At 41.1% G+C, this 20,797-nt stretch overlaps 1 protein-coding gene across 3 annotated transcripts in view; it reads left to right on the forward strand.

Annotated features, from left to right (window-relative positions):
• RTKN2 (rhotekin 2) overlaps positions 1-20,797 on the forward strand; it is a 136,443-nt gene that overhangs the window by 90,065 nt on the left and 25,581 nt on the right. For 2 of the 3 annotated variants that reach the window (XM_071749110.1, XM_071749112.1), the window contains exons 1-3: positions 14,052-14,111; positions 17,304-17,503; positions 19,137-19,195. In XM_071749110.1, the coding sequence (XP_071605211.1) occupies positions 14,073-14,111; positions 17,304-17,503; positions 19,137-19,195 (298 nt within the window). In that variant the 5' untranslated portion in view covers positions 14,052-14,072. Of the gene's footprint in view, positions 1-14,051; positions 14,112-17,303; positions 17,504-19,136; positions 19,196-20,797 lie in introns of those variants that run through there. The other variant, XM_071749111.1, reaches the window with a different exon arrangement.

The raw sequence follows: 20,797 nt of genomic DNA on the forward strand, positions 1-20,797 counted from the left end.
AGAATCCTAAGCACTGAGAAAATCCACATACATCAGTAGATACCTTTGATGTGATTAAGACATTCCTAGTAAATTATTCGCCAGATGGCACATCAAAGGAAGTTGCTCAAATTGCATTTCAGAGCTTCAACTAATCTCTGAAGTGTGTGGGCTACTATCCAGGCTGCAACGTTTTGCATGAGTTAGTTGTCCTGTATTATCTTGTCTAAATGTGGTGATTTTTCCTTCTTTTGTCATGTAGGGGTACTAAAAAACAGAAGGGAGGGAGGTCAGTAGGAAATAGTTTTGAACTGTGCTTGTCTCCATATTTGAGGCCTTTGACTATTTCTGTGAAGGAGGCCAACACTGGCAGGACCAGATGTATGGGCATGACACTGTTTTGGTCCCCATTTTCTTTAATGTTGTCCTCTGTTACCCATTGTTTCTCTCTGTTGTGCCCACTGCCTTCCTACTTTCTCCTGACCTCAGGGAAAGGTGCTTGGTACTGGTGCTCAAAGGTACAGATGAATGCTTTGCCAATGAGGTGAACTTAGCCTGGTAGGATGCTCCCTGATGCTCCATACACATTTAGAAGAGCTGACACCCACCTGCCCTCTCCAGAGGGCAATAACAAGAGCCCTCATCAACAGAAAATGTTGATGGTTTTGAAGATGTCCATTGATCTAAAGCTGGAGCTGGTTGGTTAGATCTGAAATCCAGCAACCATCTGGCCCCAGCACTTCTTCTTTCAAGATTTCTCAGAATTTGCTTGCACTCTTGGAATCCTACTCCTCATCTCCTCAGTTATCTTATTCCTGATGCTCCCATTTGGATGTGTGGTTCTGTCGTTTCCTCAGCATTCAGAGAACAGTCTCCCTTTAATGTATCAGTAAGCATTCTTTTTACAGTGGAGGATGTACATCAGCCATTACATGCCTGAGCTTCATCCCCTGTGATTCAAATCTGGAGTGGGTAGAATCTAACACTATCACTTAGCACAAAGCCCAAATTTATACAGCCATAATGTATGACTCATCCCTGAAATTTTGCCAAGTGCTGGGGAGGCATTATCCAATGTATTTGTATGAACCTCTCTCTTTCAAGATCTCTTTAAATACTTTTCAATAAGATCTCCAGAAGGATAAAAGTTATTTAAATGAAACCAGCATGTAGCAACCTGCCTGGTGCTGCAAGGAATGTTGGAATATTCAGTATATTCAGCTTTTTTTCAGGTAGTGATCTACGGTAAAGGGTCCCTTAGTTTCTGATTTTGGGTGGAAACTGATTACCTGACCTATTCCTATTCTGAGGATTCCTAGGAGTTTCAAAGTCACAATTCAAAACTGGAGTAAATTTTGTTTGGCTGACAGTGCCGCTTTTCTGAAGGTGGCTAGAAAAGGGAGGTTTAAAAAATCAGTTTGCTTTTTAAGTTACCTTAGTTGTTTATCATCTAATTGTTTTTCTCATCCTAGACAGGGAAAATCAGCGAATCGGTTTTGTTTTTACTTGCAGCCACTTTCCCCTTCAGGCTCTCAAAGCTGACATGTTTATGGGGGACTTTTTCATGTGGCATAGAACTGGGATCATTATGATCAGTCTGGCTGCATTTAGCAGCTTCTGGTTTCCCTTGTTTGTTTACTGGTTTGCTTTGAAAAGGAGTGTCAGAAATTTTTGTCTCTCCCCTTCATGCCAACATTCCCCGCCCAGGTCTTCACTGTGTGATCTACCCTGTTTATAGTGCACGAGAATTTGCACAGAATTTCTGCTGGGAAAGATTTACTAAACTTTATATGGGTATCTAAAAATAGATGCACACAACCGCACATCCTTTGCCACTGCATATAGATGGGATTGTGCATTTGGCTCTGGCAAGTAGTGCACTTGCATTTTGCTGCAAAAGCTGTGCCTGAAATAGGTATGGCTGTTCAGCTCAGCTAATTTGTCTGCTGGGAAGTGATGTTTTTCATGTCATTTTAGTGTAAACCACAGATGCACGTGATGGTTTCAGCTGCTGAAACTTACCTGTGTTTAATTTTTACCATTTTCTCTCCCTTTGTTTAGTGAAAATAACAAGTGAGTTTTAAGTTCTAAAAAAAAGGTGTTAGAAACTTTTAAGAATTATTTTAGTGATTTTCACAGTAGTGGTGCCATAGACTGGGACTCATATTAGCTTTGCATGGAGGGTTCACCAAACATACAACAGAGTTTATTTTATGGCCATGGGCACTCATACCCACTGATTAGGAAAGAGTCTTTCCATGGTGCATTTCCAGCATCCTGACTGAGAAGCACTCTGCTGGCAAAGAGAGAGGGAAGGAAGAGAATGTGAATGTCCATACTGGGTTTGTGTGGCTGTTTGGTGCTGCTTAGCTGTTGCCTTCTTCTCTCTAGGGGGGCTCAGGTCTGGTCACTGCCATCTTCTGAAATTAAAAAAAGGTAAAGTCCATGTTTTCAATTGAGTTTTGTTGTCATAACAACAAGAGAGGCTGCATGCTCTGAGAATGCACTTGGTCCTGCAGCAGCTCATCCTGCCCAGTTTGCAGGAACCTTCAGCCTTTCAGAGACTCTCCAAAGCCATTAGTGTTCCTGTAGGAACTTCTTGCTGGGGCCAGCCCCAGTTGTTTAGCTTTCCTGTTATCTACCCACACCATTGCATGCTGTCCGGGTAAACAAAAGAATACGAAGTATTCTCATATGTTTGATTTACACCCTTTAGCCCACACCTGGTGAGAGCTTTCAGGTAGGAGATGGCTGCAGGTGTACTTTCTGAAACACAGAAGTAAGAAGGAGATGGGGAGGAGTGTTGGCACTGGGTCTGGCCTGCGTGTCAGCCATCTTAATTTCTCCTCAAAAAAAGATTACTTAATTTAGCTAGGAGATTAAACAAAATACAGCTAACACCTCTCAAGACAGGAAAAGTTTGCAGGACTTGCCTTCCAACTGGGCTACTCTTTACTCTGTACATTTTGAAGGGGAAGAGGAACATACCACATTTCCAAGACCTTTACTCTGGGGATAAAAATCTGTGCTCTGAATTGCAATGTGCTCAAGAATGAGCTGGAGCCTTTTAATAAAGCAGGCTCACTCCTGCTCACCATACTGGAAGCCTTTTGAAATCTTCCACAGTGTAGCAGCAGCTGTGACAACAGCTCTGGGACCTTCAGTTCTGATACTCAGTGACAAGTAACAGCAGCTGAACAGGGTCAGGACATCACTGGCAGTGAGGGACAAACCTAGCACAACTCCATCTGGGGCAGAATGTTTTACATGGCTGCAACAAACTGATCTGGTGTACACCAGCTCTGTGCACCACATGAGTTCTCCTTCAGGTATTAATTGTGGGATAAGGTACCAGACATATACATTGAAAGAAGACAGAACAGAACAGAGCAGAGAGGTGTACAGCAATTGCTCTTCCTGGAGCTCTTCTGTAATGAGATGCAATCTGCTGCAGAATAGGGGTCATTCGCTTTTGGAAGAAGCTGCCCCACTCAAAAAAATAGAGTGAAAGACAGCAAAAATATGGCAGGGTATCTTTTAAAGAAAGATTACTCCCTGCAGCAAAGCCTTCTCGTTGGTACTTATTAAATATAGACATTTTCTCCAAAGGGAAGAAGAGTACAAAGCATACTATCAAAGCAGAATTGCACCTTTTTTCATTCTGATAGCAGTTTTTCTGCAATGGACACTGGGTGGGAAGGCATACTGCTTTCAAAAGTTCATACCACATGCCTTCCATGTTTGAAGAGCTGTGTGTGAAATAAACCGCATTGATTTCCCAACTGAAAAAAGTGTCCAAAAAAAGGCCATAAAAGGACTTAGAATTGCCAGCTAATTAGCTTGCTTTCGTGCCTAATCCTGTGTGCTGGGATTTTAAACATTTTTCATTAACATAAGCAGAGACATAAAAAGAACAGTGCTAAGCTTTGGTGGCTATCACAAAGGAATACAGAAAACAGTTCAGACCTGCATCTTTAATGGCATCTAAATATACATTGATTTTATTCAATGTTAGGGACAATTTTCTTCTATTCCTTCACACTCTCTTCTGTCTTCTCTCCTTTCAGATACTCATGTGAGCAGTTCATTCTCTAGTTTGTGTTATGTGTAAAGGTCTGGGGAATAAACTGTTGCTTTCCTGGGAGAATGACTGGCAGGCTGGAAGTTCCTGCAACTGGGCAGGAGCAGGACACTGAATGAGGGGAGTTAATGGGGCTTTCAAAGTAACTGGAGAGGGGCTCGCTTAAACCAACAGCCTTCCTATGTTATGAAGAGAAATGCCATGATCAACAATACAAGGACAGGCTTAGAAGGAAAGTACAGAGCACTTAATAGTTCCTGTGTGATAGTGAAAGAGCCTGGTTCTCCTTCATGGTTTATGTTTGCTGGCAATGTTCGGTGTTCATGTCGCAGTCGAAGAGCAGCTCACACTAAGAAAAGCAATGTGGCTGCACAGTTATTTTGAAGCCCTTTGCCTCTTCTGCAACAGGTTGCACTTATCAAGGACAGAAATTTTTTAGACGCAGAGGATGAAATTCACTGGAGCACAGGGCCCAGCATGAAGGGAAAGCATCGTTTCTCCCTCATTGCAGCCCAGCTCTTGTCTAAATAGTCCCATATTGTGGGAATGTTAGGTGCTAGCTTGCTGTAGAAATGAGCCTTTATTTACATCTAGTACTTTGTGCCAAATGGCCTGTGTTAGAACAATGGCTTGTGTAGTGCAAAATGAATCAGGAGTTGATTGTCCTCCAAAGGACAATTTTATTTTTGTTGTGATAATGAATGCTTCTGTTTGCAATTGCTAAATCTGCAGTGCTCAGAGCAAGGTGATGGATCATCTTTAATATTTACCACTTTGAAGGCACAGGGAGTGAGCATGTGAGCAAGTTCAGCTAAAGGTTTTATACACATAGCAGATTCTTTTAAAAAGAAGGCTTGGAAGTCAACCACATGTTCTCATTTGCACAAACTAAAAAGTGCAGTGAGCTAGCAAACAAATAGACTTGTAGCCAATCATAGTAGATAGGCATCTTTGGAAAAGTAAAAGACACAGTCCTTAGGAAATATTCTGCTCCTGACACTGCTACCTCTGCAGTGTAAGCATAAGAAGACTTAATTTGAAAGATAAGTAACAGCGGATTCCCAAAACCAGATGTTTTCACATGTACTTTTGTCTTTCGGGCAGTAGGTCTTGACAGCTTTGGGTCTAGACACAGCTAGCTACATAGGAGACTGGAAACTGGAAGAATGTTTCTTCCAGAAGAAAAAGAAAAAAAAAAAAGAAGTGTTGTATTGTGCCGCATTCTGTCTTTTCCTCAAATTTCTTGCACCCAGATGGCTCTTGACTTTATGTAATTTGTAGCCTCAGATCCTCCCACAGGGAGCAGGAACAGAGCCCAAACATATCCCATCCAAATTGGGCTTGCTTCCATCTCCAGGCTGACTAATTCTTATGTTAAACTCAGGTAAGGCTTTCCAGCATGTGAAATTTCCCAAGTTTCTCTCCAAGGCTTATACTAAACTTGCCAGGCTACCCAGGATTCGAGTTAGGGCACACTGTCAGCTTCCTGTTCTCTGTTTAAACATTTTATTCTAAACTCAAGCTATTTGATAGAGCAGTAAATTTAGTTTAGAAATGTGCAGAGGCAAAACCATTAGCAACAAGAGAGTGATTTGTCTCTTACATCTCTGAGCCCTCATAGATGTAGCCTGGAGAAGTGTGTTTGCTATGGGTGATGTCCTAGCCAGATATCCAAATGACTGCTGGTCAAGTTCAGTTGGCTGTATATAAACTACTGTGGTGTCAATCTAGAAGGAATGCCTAAAAAAATGTGTGACTGGGGTGGTGCTGAGAGAAACCTGTTTGGAGCAGTGGTGTGTACTGCCTGCATGAAAGCTGCCAATGAAGTTCTGGGTGCTTTGGTGCCTGCTGGTGCCAATCGCCTGCTTAAATCAATGCAGCCAGAATGTGTACTTGTCTGTGTAGCAGGCAGAGGTCACAACACATAATGTATGAAGGAATCTGCCTCTGATTAAAAGTATGGAGAGAGATTAATGTTTGGGGAGAGACTTTCAGAGACAAAAAAGGCAGCTGAGGAGTGACAGTCCACTCATGCCTTTCAAAACTCCCTCCTGGCCTGGTGTTTTGAAGGTGGAAGTTGATACAATTCTGGGACTTTATGAAAAAGTAGGGGTATTCTTTTTTAAAAAAATTAAGACTATAGTATGTGTTTTCACATTATGTAATAAATAAAATATAAATGGTATTTCTGTCAGTAGCTTGCATTTTTTCTCACAAAATGTAAAGCATATATGTGCAAGTAGGGTGACTCGGTGTTGCAGAGATGGCTGATGGATGGGGTCAGGGAAGACATTCCTGAAATCGAAAAGGCTAAGAGAAAGTAGAGATTTTAACTTCCTATTAAACTTTTTATTTAACTTTCCTATTAAAACTTCCTATTTAGGCATGAGTGCACAAATGCTCTTTGCATAAATGTATTTTGGAATTATCTTAAAAAGGTGATCCTCTGTGTCCCTGATCAGACTCGGATAACTTGCACTCTGGGTCTGCAGTAGCTTCTTAAAGAACCTGTTATGAAAAATTTACTTGCTGTTTGTTGGGTTTTCTGTAAACAACCTGATTACATTTTTTGTGACACTGTACACACAGCTAGAATCAAGCGCTAGAAATAGCTTCTTAGAACTCAAATTGGTTTTTAAAATAAGCAAGTGAATGTGTGCATATATATTAGTCAAATATGCATCCAGGAAGAACTAGTTAATTTTGTTCCTCCAGATGAAATTGTCTATAAAAACATGAGATTCTATTTATTGTTACCACTATGTATTATTTAAAATGCTAACAGTGACAGGAAATGTTGTCTCACCTCATTTAACAGGCTGTGAAATGGTTAGGATGATAGAAATTTCTGACAAATGAACCTCAGGTAAAATGCAGTTACTCATGTTTGTTATTCAACCCCTGCATTTTCATAATGGTGCATAAAAATGAGTCATCTTATTAGGCAGAAAAATACTATCTTTAGCAAGAAATCACCATTTGGGTTGGAAAAGACCTTTAAGATCATCAAGTACAACTATTGAATGTTTCTGTCTTGCATTGAAGAAAACATAGGTGTAGCCCAATGTCATCCTCTTCTTGTGGTTTGACTTCCAGGGGAACAGGAGGATAAGAAAAAAACAGCTGGGCTGGCTCCCTGCAGTGCAGTTGTGGTGAACTTGAGGAAGGTACACTGTATGCTGTCTGATATGGGGTGTTTGCAGGGCATAGTGTTCTGTGCAGCAAGTTTCTTACCATAGGCTGATTTTTCTACAAAAAGGAGGATTTCAGTCCTCCTTACATAGGAACGGACAATGTTGATCCAACAGTTGTGTGATTAGCAGAAAATCATCACCTGTATAAAAGGATGTGGTCCTTGACATTGGGTTTATACCCAGGAACCGCCACGCATGCCTGAGTGAGGTCCCAGTGCCCTGTGCTATGGCAAATGATTTTTGTTACATTTCGGCTCTTTTGAGGTTTTGTGGACACAAGTTGCTTCACGCTGCTATTGCACTCTGAAGAGGAGAGAGAAACACCATCTCCAGGCTGTCACACAGAAAATAAAACACAGAAACACAAAGAAAAGGAGCATCCTTACCCTCCATGTGGCCAGAAGTGCAATGGCTTCCCTTTGGTCATTGCTGGCAGGAGAAAACCATAGCTGAGTTTGGATTTAGGGGCAAGTTTGGTAGAGACCAGGGACTAGGGACGCTTGAAATGGAGAACTAACTGGTATTTCTGAAAATTTAAATCTTTTTATCCCTGTGAATGTTTTTCTTCGATCTAAGAACTTGAGTGAATTAACCACTCAATAGCTTTTCAGTATCTGTTCCTGTGAGAAACAGGACATAATTGCAGGTTTTCCTTAAGGACCATGGGCTTAAAACCTCTGATAGAAATTTCCAACCACAAATGGTTATTATGTGGCTTTTTAAAAATACATTGATAGTAATGAGAAATTCTTTGGTTTTTACTGTACTATTTTCATGAAATAATATTGCCTTAATACTTCTTGTTTTGTCTCTCTTCTCTGGCCATAAATGTATGACAAATGCCCATTTATACAGCTGGTACCCAACTCAGGACTTAAAAATACATAGAGAAAGCATGGCTTTGTGGCAAGGCAGGAAGAACTACAGAGCTGTATACAGTTATAGCCCAACATGGAACTCAGAAAACTATTGAGACAAACCCATTGCTTACTGATGAGAAACATTTCTGAAGGCAAAGTGAGAGTTTGCAGTAAGCTACAGATTCCTCCCCATGCCCCTTTGAATACCTTCCCTAAGGCAGGATCAAAACAGCCCCAGAAGAGTGTGAAATGCAGAGAAATAGTGTTTGATTTGCTAGTCCTACCAGACATCAGCTATTGTGCCTCAGATATTTAGGACAACAGCTGTCACCTCAAAATGTTCCTTGGTGAGGGACAGTCACTATTTACTTCTTTAGCAGTGATGCAATACAGGGGGAACATGAACGCCTGTGGCTTCCCAGAGGGTGGTTTATGTCGCTCAGCCTCAAGACCACATCACTGGGCCATTTTTCTCTCCCTAGAGGGAAAAATTTTTCCACTTGAGAAAAATGAGACCAGACTAAAAATTCACTTCAGGCAGAGAGAGTGTGGCCAAGTGTGGTATTCTGCAGGGTTATTTGTATGGGGGAAAAAAGAGACCATCTGCAAATACTCAGCCTGCACCCACCTTCAGACAACAAATCTGATGCCCACCCCAAGAAGTTAATGAAGAATCTCCTCTTTTTCTTGGGAAATTTCTACCAGAACTGGGCTTACATCTACTCTCCCAGCAATAGATGGGAGATAATACTCTGGCTATCAAAAGGAAGGTGATTTTCCATCATGATTGCCTCATATAGGAGTTTAGATTTATGCACTTCAGATTCTCAATGCACTTACTCCCTGTTTCAAATTCTAAATGGCATTCTATTCAAATCATATGGTAACTTTTCACTTGCAAGATCAATTAGGAAAAATCCTAACAGACCTGACCATAAAATCGGAACTTGCAGCACCTATTTAGATTCTCCTGCAACACAAAATGGTGACTTCACTGATAAACATTTGGATGCCACTCTCTCAGACTAGATATTTTAGACATCAAACACCAGTAAATATAAAAATCCAGTAAATATGTAAGAAATGAAAGCGGGACTTTATACCCAATGGAGAAATCCTGGTATGAAGGTGTCATATGGGAGTGACAGTGTGAAACTTCTAAGAAAGCCTTTTCATACCGAACTTCTTTTCAATACTGAGCAGCTGAAAGGACCTCTCTGGGTTACAGAGGAATATAATTTTTGTATGATCATAACTGCTGTGTGTGTGTGCAAATGTTCCCCTATTAGAAATGGATCCAAGTAGCCAATGTCAACCACCTTTGGTGTAGAAAGGAATTAAAAATTATTTTGTTCCTTCAGCTGCTGCAAAGATAGGAAGTCACATATAAAAGAGAAACCATATAGATTTCTAAACTTAGGAGAAGGCTGCAAAAATGCTCTGTCAGACTCTGTTTGTCCACAATAAATATCTTCCTAGAAGGGGGAAATCTTCTAGTGAAACTATCAATCACCTGTGTGTATCCTTGTCCAGTAGAATACTTCCGATGGGGATCACTCTGTACCTTTGGGGGTGTCCCATGTGAACTGGCTTCAAAACCAGTGCCCCTGGTCTCCCACGCAGAAACAGATGACTCCCCCATGACTGATCTACCTTAATTAACTACTCAGTATTTTGTCTTGTGCTTGAGCAGCTATAAGATATAGAGGATCTTAAAACTGCAGTTTTAAACACTTACAGTATTTAACTTGATTCTTAAGGCTTTCAGGTTTAAGCTCAGAAGTTGCTTTCAAAATTCACATGGGGATGGATTTTTTTGCAGCTCACTATGCTTGTTATGAAATGTGTTTTGTGTGCATGGATTCCATACATGAAAATTTAGAGAGGCTACACCAATTTAATCTGGAGGTATTTCAAGATGGGATTAATATCAGGAGTACTGGGCAGAGACAGTTTCTGGTGTACTCTCTGGAAAAAGGAAAAACAATTCCTTTTGCTTTTTTTCAGCCTTTTACTTTTTCTTTTAGAAATCCTATGGGAATATAACACTATTTTAAAAATAGTTCATTGAGACATTTGGTACTGGTGTTTTGTAGATGGTGCCATAAATATTGTAGGAAAGCATCATGTGGAGATGTAGCCTCAGGAGCATTTGGAGTGATAGAGCAGCTGAAGGAAGACTGCAGAGTATTAAAAAGCCCTGAGCAGAAGATGAGCAAGCTCTTAGATTAAAATTAATCTGAGAACACCTGAAACAGTAAGTTTTTACTCTAAGATATTCTGGCCTCTGTGTCTCATTATCAGAGAAGGGTGAGGATGATGTATTCTAGCTGTTTTAGGACATCTCATTGGCTGACTCCATTACTATCTTAGAGAAGGCACCTACTGATCAGTCACGTAATATGGAGCCTACAAACTTTTGCCACTGCTTTCATCTTGATAGAGTTAGGCTTTAGCTAACTGTCATTGGCTGGAATATTAATTTTCACCTTATCCTGGAGCAGAAGTGCATAACAATAAGGTAATTACCCATTTTTAATTTGTTTTATAGGACTACATTTTGCCCTTCAGCCTATCTAAGCAAATGTAAAGACATCAACTGACCTCAGCAGGCTGAAATGAGGGAATCAATTACAGAAGCTAACAATTTTGTATTTTAACTTAACTCTAGCTTCAGTAACCATCCAGGTAATCACCCTGAATTCCAGAGTCTCTGCCCATTTAACCAATCTATTGTGGTCATGTCTCATGGTAATTGAAATCAGTGGCAATCAGCAGCAAGAGCTTGTGTTTGTTCTCAGTTTAATATTAAATAAGTAGAAATCAGTTATTAAAAGCCTTGCAAATTATTCTCCATGAATCCAGCATAAATCTTCATGTATTTTCATTTAGGAGTAATCTGAATAGGAATTGAATAGATTTGTACTGGCACACTCTGATGATATTCAAAGAGTAGGTGTAGCAAGCTGTGGGAACTAAGAAATTAAGAAAAATATTGCAGTGCTGTCAAGAGTAGGTGTAGACATTTTGTACCTGCTAAACCAAAATGATGGGCCTAACATTTAAAATAATATGTTGATGTAACACTCAAGCAGAGCACTGATTTAGACAGACAATGCTTTCTGCTCTCCAGTTTCCCTAATACTAGAAGGAAGCCAAATGCTTTGCAATGCAAATAGAGCAGCAAGTAAAAGGATGGTATGAAGGTGTGATTCATCTGAAAAAATATTTAACTTAAGCAACCCCAGATGGCAGGATATAGATCCCCCGTTTAATTCACCATATCCTCTTCTGGCTTCTCTGTAATAGTGCAGCAGTCACTGGGCAGTCTTTTCCTTGTTTTGTAGGTTGTGCCTTGGGTTTCTTTGCTCTTCAGAGGAGGTTTGTTTGGAGAAGAAAACACAATTACAGTCTTTTGTTGTTGTTTGCTGGGATTACTTGTAATTTAGGGAACAGAAGAGTTGCTAGCTGAATCTCAAATCTGTGGATAATATAGATGGCATACATCCTTCTTCATTTCAAGTCAGTATCCATTCTGCAACAGCCGGGCAGCGTAGCTGGAGTCAGGCTTGGAGTGTCGAGGGAACATCTTGCTTTGTACAACACCTACAGAAATGCCATTCAAAGCTTCAATCTCATGTTCCCTTAAGAGAAAGGACTACAAATCTAGTCTACTACCCCATTTAGGGTTTTTTTTAATTAAGCATCTGACATATCAACTGAATTATGAAGCCTGATTTTTTAAAGAAAAAAACCAAACGTCTCGAGGAAGTGAGTGCAGAAGAGGACCAAATGCCAGACTTTGCAGTAATGTATTTCTAATGTGGTGAAAAACTGGGTATTTGAAACAGCTCAAAAGCAGATATCCACTGATCTTGAGAAGATACTGTTCATGCTAATTAGGGCAGGGTTCTACACATTTAACTCCCACCAATTTCTTAAGGGTTCCAATTCTAGTCAATGTCAGTAGAAACATGTAAGGGCTGCAGTCATGGGCTCTTTATGCTATTAGTAGTCACATTTTGGGATTTATTATGACTGGGATTTGCTGAACAGACTGTACTGCAAACCATGCTAATTAGCATCTAAAATTCTTGGAAAGCTGTTACAGGTGCCTGGAGCTGTCTGCACTACCAGCAAAAATGGCTTTAGTGATGCGGATTGCCTGAAATAGGTTAGGGCATAAATTTTTGCATTAATTTTTATTGCATCCATGTAGCCACCCTGGCTTTTCACAACACCCTTTTGGTGCACACCTGGGACAGCTGTGCTTGGTAGTCTCACCGGGAGCTTTTCTGGAAAACTTGAACGAGGGGACTTGCTCTAGTGTCTTACCTGGAGTGCTGAATTGCTTGGGATGATGCTGGATGGGAAGTGTTTCAGTGTCTTTTTTTACATGTTGTATGAGTTTTCAGTGGTAGTGCACTATCTCATGAGTTGATGAATGAATTTTGGAAAGGCAGAATTACAGGGATTCTTTCCTTATTTGTTTATCTCTGTAGTAAGGCTTGTTTAGCTTTCTCGTAAGGCTGTAATTTCCAGCTGCTCCTATAGTTTACAGAAAACTCAACAAAAGGTTTCAGTAATTGATTTTTTATTGAGATCGGAGCTCCTCCTTGCTTACTTTAGTCAGGCATTGATTTGACAATAATGCAGTTCAATTCACTTGAAATTTTCACTTCTTTGGTTTCAGCTCCAAGACTGATCTTTTCATGACCTGTTCCTGCTTCTAGTTTTCCTCTGTAACCCAGAAAATGACTTGGAGATTTTTGAGGCTCATATTGCATCCTTGACTGATTGAGGAGAGGCCAGACCATGCCTTAAAAGATATACCTCACCATGAAGTGAAAGGGCACTCTTGTCCCTCTTCAGATGAGTCTTTCTTGATGTGTCTGAAATCCTGAACTCTGCAGCAGAGACAGGAATGCAAGGCTCCTGCTGGGATGCAGGAAGCACCCAGATTACATGGAGACTTTTTGACCTCCCTCAAACCCACCTTTAGATATCTTGGCTGTCCATACACAGCTTGTAAGGATCATATCTTGATTAGGCAAAAACCTTTTGGCTGCCTGATGGGGAGGTAGCCTTTTGGCTCCCTGGAGATAGTCCAGAAGACTTCTTTCTTAAAAGTCGCAATAGGTAAAGAACAGCAGGGAGTATCTAAAAATGGGGGGGCTAAATTTATATTATATGGGGACAGGGCTTTCCTGCCTTGGTGTGTGTCCTGCCAAGAAGACATGCAGAAAACTTCAGGATGGTATGGAGGTATACTGAATACCTGTATGGTTCCCTACCCTCGTGAAGGTTGCTGAAGGTGGAGACAGGCACTGCTGAACAGCTGCTGCTGCTATCTCTGCCTTGACGTGAAACCTGGATACTCTGGAGGGAAGCAGAGCTCCCTGTCCTCTGCCTTCCATCGAGGACTAAATACCTGTAGTATGGAAGCTCATGATTTTCCTTGGGGGCCAGCCCCTTGGCTTTGTGCCCTGGTTGCAAATGTCAGGGAGCAAATAGAGCTGCCAAGCTCCTGACAGAGGAATGAGGCTTTTCCAATTTTCCCTTCAAACTGCATTTTCTTATATTTTAAATAAGCATATGGCAACCAGGAGACGTCTGCCTTCTGCAGAAAGCTGTTAGAAACACTCTACATCTCACTCCTTCCAGCACATTTTACTTGTCGCAAATGTTGACAACCCCGTGCGAAGCAGTGAAGGTCCACGCTTGGGACCGTCACCCTCCGAGGAGGAATCCAGAGGGGACAACCAAGAAACCAGGGAGAAGGGATGGATGCGGGACACCACCGTGGGGCAGCCGCCAAGGCCAACCGGAGCTGCACCGCTGGCAGCCCCGGCCGCTCCCGAGGGGCCGCTCCCGCCTGCCGGAGCCGTCGGGGAGGGGCGGGGCCGAGGCGGCCGTTGTCGGGGGCGGGAGTTTTGAACGGCGGCGCCGAGCAGGAGGATGCGGCGGCTGCCGGGAGGCGGCGGCCGGGGGGAGCCGGTGAGATGCGGGCGACGGGGACGGGGGGGCGGGGACGGGGACGACGGCAGGTGCCGGCGGAAGGTGCCGGCCCGGCAACGGCTCGGTCTGACCAGGCCGTCGGACGGCCCTTGGTGAGCGGGAGCCTGCGCTGCCCCCGGTCTCGACGCGGCGGTGGCGGCTGCGGGGCTGAAGAAAGGCTCCGGCGCGGCCCACGCGGCGAGGGGTGCTGGGCCCGGGGTAGCCGCTCAGCTGCCCGCACACCGCTGATGCTTCTCGGAGGGTTGAGCTCCCTTCGCACCCTCCTAGGAGCCTCAGGGCCTTTCGAGTTCTTCGCTCTGCGGAGTCTTTTTAAAATCTCGAATCACTTAAAATCCTGAACTAGTTGAACTCAGCTGTGTCTGTAAAGCTGTTGTCAGCTGCAACAAACACTGGTTCCTGGGGCTGTCTAGGATAAAGTCTCTGAGCTAGGATCTGATTTCCCAAGCCTCTGTTTTAGAATACTCACTGCCAGACTACTTGCTGGATTTGAATAAATACAGTAGATCAGAGGGGTTTAGATTTAAGCCTCTGTGGTAATAAATCAAAGTGTACCTTGGAGTCAGATTCTGAAAGCCTGTATTTGAGATACCAGATAAAGTAATATTTCAATCTGCCCTACCCTCAGTACTATCCATATAATTTTTAATAGCCGTTGGATTTTTGTTTGTTTTGTAACTCCATTGCTTATGTAAAACTAGAAATTCTTTACAATTTCACATATTCTAGGTATACTTAAGAGAGGAATACGAAGACTCTTTCTAGAAGTATTACTTAGGCAGTTCCTGATTATGGGGCTCAAAATCCCAACAGCTGTTAGTAATTGTGTTAGGGTTATGCCCTCACTGGTGGGGAAGGATGGAGACCACAAGGGAAACAGTGCATTAGTAGACAGCATATGGCAAAACAGTGCTGTGTCAGTCCTCCAAGTCCAGATGGTGTACTCATATTTTTAGAAGAAACTAAAAAAAAAAAAAAAAAAGCAGAAAAAAAAAAAAAAGCTGACCAGTGTTTTTTTTTTTGTAGCTGTAAAGAACATCATGCATTCTAAACCAGGCTTCTAAGTAATTTATTTAGATGAGATTTATGTGGTACAATTATTTAAGCTATTAGCTGCTTAAGCTAATCAATGCTGGTTCAGAATATTTTATGTGAACCTGGCTGAGATGTAGCACAGACTAAATTCTCTCTGTAGTTCTGAAAGTTGTGATACTGCTACATGCAGGTGCTCCATGATAGAATAATTTATTTCCTCACCATAGCTATGTACCAGGTCATAGACCCAGAGAGGAGCCTTGGTCTGTGCTGGGTCAGTTCAGAGGCCCATTAGCGTGGGAAATGTTGGGGGGAGCTACTATTTCACTCTTCTGAGATGAAATTCAGCTTTATAAGAGCTGATGTATTAGTTTTGCCTCAAAGAAAGTAATTATTTCTTTGGGGCAGGTGTAGGCCTTGCTTAGCTTTTCACAGTGCTGTAAAAATTGACTCAGAATAAAAGCCATTTGCTGCTGCTTTCCCTCTGGGGTGAGAGTTGAAAAGAAGCATTGCTGGAGAAGCATGTGCTGTGGATGTGGAGGTGCTGGTGCTCTGCTTTATCCTGCACTGGTTGGGGTTGAAACTTTGCATAGCAAATCCATGCTGGGGGACACTGGGAACTCAGCTGGTTCTCAGGCCTTTGTAATGTTGGTCATACCAAGCAAAATGTTTATGGAAAACTTATCTGCTGTGAGCTTTGGAGCTATTCGTCCCCAGCCAGCCAGCTGGTGCTAGAGGGTAACCTGTGCATGCCCCAAACATTTGTTCTTATATTGAGAGGTCTTAGTTCCTGGAGAGCCCTCTGGACTTTATTAGTGTCCTCCCCATGGTGCTGTTTGGTGATCATCTGTGTTCTCACTGTGTGACTTACTGCATGGTGAGCTTCCTCCTGCCTATTGTGACTGCTGCCAAAGGCACCTTATGACAGAATGAGTCCCAAGCAAAGAGGATAGTCTGCATGGCTCCTGTCATGGGCTCTGGGTTTCTGAGGTACTAGAGTTGTTGGGAAATTAACTCCCTCTTATTTCTATCCTGTTCAGAGGCTTGAGGCAGAACTGTTTCCCAGAACTCTACTGGCTCAAACATTGAACTTGGAAATTAAAATTCATGTACTATAAGTTTCAGTCAATTTCTGATAGATCCACCCCCAAACCACACTTGTTTTGAGTTCAAATGTACTATAAAACTGAAACTGACACGATGCTTCTAATTCCAGAGGTAGTTGGGACACTTGTTTGGGGTTGAAAAATTACAACTCTCATCACTCGCTTAAAATGTAGTTGTAATACAGTTCTGCAATATGGTGGAACAGTTCCTTTCTTCGTCAGAAATACTTGGTTTAGCCAGGAATGGTCACATAACTAGGATGTGCGTGTCAGATTCATCAATGGCATCCAGCACAGCTCTGGGAGACAGCAAACTGCCATCCTTCACCTTAATTGTCTTCTGGCTTGGTGTGGATTTACATCATTGAAGTGGCAAGTGAAGACTAATGAATATTAATAAATGTTTGTTTTCTCTGAAAGTAGGTAGGAAAAAAGTTGACTTCACAGAAGTTTTTGTAATACCTTAAAGAGCCCTCACTTCAAAAAAAATGGTGACTTGATAGGCAAGTCTATCTATTTCATATGTATGAATGAGAAGTGTACATGGCTGTGCTATCAGGCAAGGCATGGTCCATGTGTGATGTTAAAGCTACCACAGCTGTCTGACTCTGACTGTACAGCCTGAAACAGTCAAGTACTGGGATATACTCTTTTTTTTTGTTTTGTTTTGGTGTTACCTGAATTCTTCCTCAACCAGAAATGAAACCCCACCCCACCCCTTTTTTTTTTTTTTTTTTTTTAACCTTTTTAAAGATGAATTTTTAGTAACTTCCAGGAGTTAATGTTACTGGCTGGTTTGGAATCTGCAAGTATAATGGATATCATGAATCTATTACATCCTGTTTTGTACTGTTTTATTCCTGAAGAGAGAACCATCATCTCACATTTAGTAATCATCATAATGGCTTCATATAATTAAAACCTAAGATCTTCTATTCCAACTGTGAAATAAGTAGAGCTTGTAAAAAAATTAGGGTAATTTAATTGGGGTTTTGTTCAGTCTTTTGTTTGGTTTTTTTTTTTGCTTATCTAGGAATGTGACATCCAAGAGAAGATTAACTTTGAAATCCGCATGCGAGAAGGCATCTGCAAACTGCTTGCAGTGAGCACTCAAAAAGATCAGCTCCTGCAGGCTGTCAAAAACCTGATGGTTTGCAATGCTCGTATAGGTGCATACAGGAGAGAGCTGCAGACCCAAAGAGAAGAGCTGGTCTCCTGCACAACTGGAGAACGGTGAGTAACAGCTCAAGCTCACAGAGAGACCTATCAAGCTGGCCTTTGCTTACATGAATTCTCAGCAACCTCTCCAGGAAAGTGGATTTAAACTCTTCTGTCTTATCCCATACTGACATGCATTACTGCTACCTTAAACCATTACTATATAAGACCATTCCATTATCTTATTTTTACTTTAGAAAATTAAATACATGTCATATTTTTAAGAGTAGTTTTTATTATTGACATTAAAATTCTAGGCTTTTTGCATATAGCATCTGAATATCATGTAAAAGACATATTTTCTTGATTACCTTTAGCATACAAAAAGGCACCTAACCAAATCAGAAGGAACAAACCTAAACTATCCAAGTCGAAATACACCTATTTCTACATTTCATTTTTTCTGTTTTTAAGATCTCTTTTAATGATGGAATCATCATGGTTAATTGGTACCCTCTGCTGGTGAATTCTGTTAACTACAGCAAAGTAATAAATACATATGAATAAAATCAGTTTAATTGAAAATATCCTCACATAACTCTTAAATGAGCTAAAGTATACGTAGATTATTTTAATAATAGGTTATAATTTTTTTCATAATAGACTATATTTGGAATATATGTAGTGGAATAATGTAAAGTGTGTGTATATACGCTGATTTTCTCAACTCCTGGCCTTTGATGTCAGTGACCACAAAATGGGGATGGTGCATGTCCAGAACAGGGCAGAAGTAACTGGAGATCTGTCTGAACATCTGTATTGCTCTTGACTGGTATCTGTCAGGCATTGTTTAGAGTGCTGTCAGGGGGTACTTTGGATTGTCAGTGGAGGTCAGTAGAAGGGACAGATGCTATACAGTGGAATTTGCCAAATGGAATTTAGTTAAGGTTAATCCAGGTAAAACGATAATGGCTCAGAGAGAAAATTATAAAGTTTTCAAGTGAGTTTTGTCCCTTTTTCTTATTACATAGGTCTGCAATCATTGAGTCCTGAAGATGGTATTACTGGCTCTGGAAGTCAGGGTATTGGTAGCAGATAGAAATTTTCATTTCACCTTATTTGCTTGGGTGTTAGGAGCAGTGGGAGATAAAAGGAGAGCACTCTATTGCTACTAGTTTGCTACAGAATGCTTTGATTTAGTTTAAGGTTGAACTTGAGATTTACACACTGGCTACTTAGCAAGCTGCCTTCTGCATGTAAAAGCACAAAAATAACAATGCAATATTATGTATTTGGTCTCTATTAATAGAGAAGGCAATGCTCTAACCAGTAATAGAAGCAATAAATGAAGTTGCTCATTTAGTGCTGTGTACAGAAGAGGAAAAGTTGGTAACATATGTGATTCTGTTGGAGCTGGAAAAGACAAGGAAGATGAATCTACTTGTCTTAATACACAGGTTAAATAAGTTTTGGGGTAAAATTTTCTAGGAAATTTAAAAATTGACGGTATACCTTCCTTTCAGATTATTCTTAAGAAGCTAATGACTCATATCTGAAACCAGAGATACCAAATTTAACTTCAAAGAAACACATTTTAAATAAGCTGTAATATAAAAACCTTGACACTTTTTAATGTTTAAAGGGTTGACTTTTAGAAGTCTAACTACACACATCTCAGACCCCTTTTTTCTTTTTTTCTTTTTCTCAGGTCTTCAGAAAATGGGACAAAAGACCGAGTGGCATGCAGAGCCAAGGTTGCTCTATCAGGTAGGTGGCTGGGTAGTCACTTCATTATAGGAGTTAGTTGGCTGGACAGTAACTTGTAATACAAATCATACAAACAAGATGGTATTTTTAAAGTGTGTGCTTCAAAGGGACTTGTGCTTCTAAGTCACAAACATTCTTTTCGAGATTCTACCTAGTATTTCCATTTCTTTTCAGGGACTTTCATAGTGAGAAATACTTTTTCTGTTTGTCACTAAACACTGAATACATCTCAGCTAAGTATGAATGTGCTGATAATATTTTTTTCTCCCCATAAAGACAAACCTTGATCTTACAGGGTATGTATAACAAACTGAGGGCAGAATTATAGCTAGTATGCAAATGTGATTTACTCAGTACAGATTACATTACTGCAGCAATGTTATAGTAGTATGGGTTCAATGCAAGCTATTAACAATATTTAGCAGATATTTCCAGCAGGCTAGTACACTGTTTCCTAGCCTGCTCTCAAACTTCAGTGCTATAAATTTGTCATCTTCTTTGCCTGTGCCCATAGTGGATGTTCCTTCGTTCAGCATTCCTGTACTTATTCATTCTGTCTGTTCTGCTGGCTTTGCTAACAGATATGAGTGTGCTCCCTGCCTTGCCTCATTAAAAATAGAATAGTGTAGAAGGGCTCACTACTTGAGCTGTTCGAATTAATTCTGCATATTTTGACATGTCTTTAAGCAAGGTAACTTCTAGTAGAGAAAGAGTGATAAGCACATGGTTGAATAGTGTTTTCTGCCAACACAGCTGTTTGCTGAATGTGTATCTGTTTTTCTTCCGTATGGTAGTTGGATGAAAGCATCTGTTTGCCTGTCTGTGCTGTGGTTGCACCTTTCTTTGGATTGTAGTTATCTGCAATGAAGACTTCAGGATCACATAACACACTTTTGTTATCTTCAGAAAAATCACAATTGTGTAAAGACTTTATTTTTAGTATGAAAAAATTGGTTAGAAAATGAAACATTTAGCTATTTTATTTTCATGGAACAAGAGAAGGGTGAAATACACCACTTCCTATTACCAGCCATCTGTTAATGATTCTCCCCTGTTTGTAACACAGTATTTCCCAAACTGGAGGTTATGATCCTCATAAGTATGGCATAGATTTAGATAAAGCAGAGAGGGGCATCAACTACCTCAGGATGAACTCAAGTCTGTGGGTGCTGGGATGCTGCCATGCCTTGCCCCTCTTCAGATGTTTATGTCAGGAAGCCTTGCCAGGTCCAGTTTACAGTAGGAGAGCCTGAATGTTCTTCTTGTGCCCCTGCTGAGAGATATATGCTTTTTTGTAGGTGGTCTATTATTAACTCCTTATTTTCTGCTCTGTGTGCCTGAGAAGCAGAGCCCTGAGGTACATGAGAATTGTTGGGATGGGCTTGTCTGTGCTTGGCAAGGGCCGGAGCCTCTAGACAAGATGGCATGATTGGGAGATCCTGAGATTACTGCCTGCCTCCCTGGTTCCTCCTTGCATTGTCTTCTGACCCATTACCCTGTGTCCATTTCATGTGCCAAATCAGCTCCTGTCTGCTTCCAGAGCTGCAGTAGGTTCACATCTGTAATGTTCCATTATTTTTCTTTCCCTCTCTTTCCAATCCT

This window comes from Heliangelus exortis, chromosome 7 (assembly GCF_036169615.1).
Source record: "Heliangelus exortis chromosome 7, bHelExo1.hap1, whole genome shotgun sequence".
NCBI classification, from domain to species: domain Eukaryota; kingdom Metazoa; phylum Chordata; class Aves; order Apodiformes; family Trochilidae; genus Heliangelus; species Heliangelus exortis.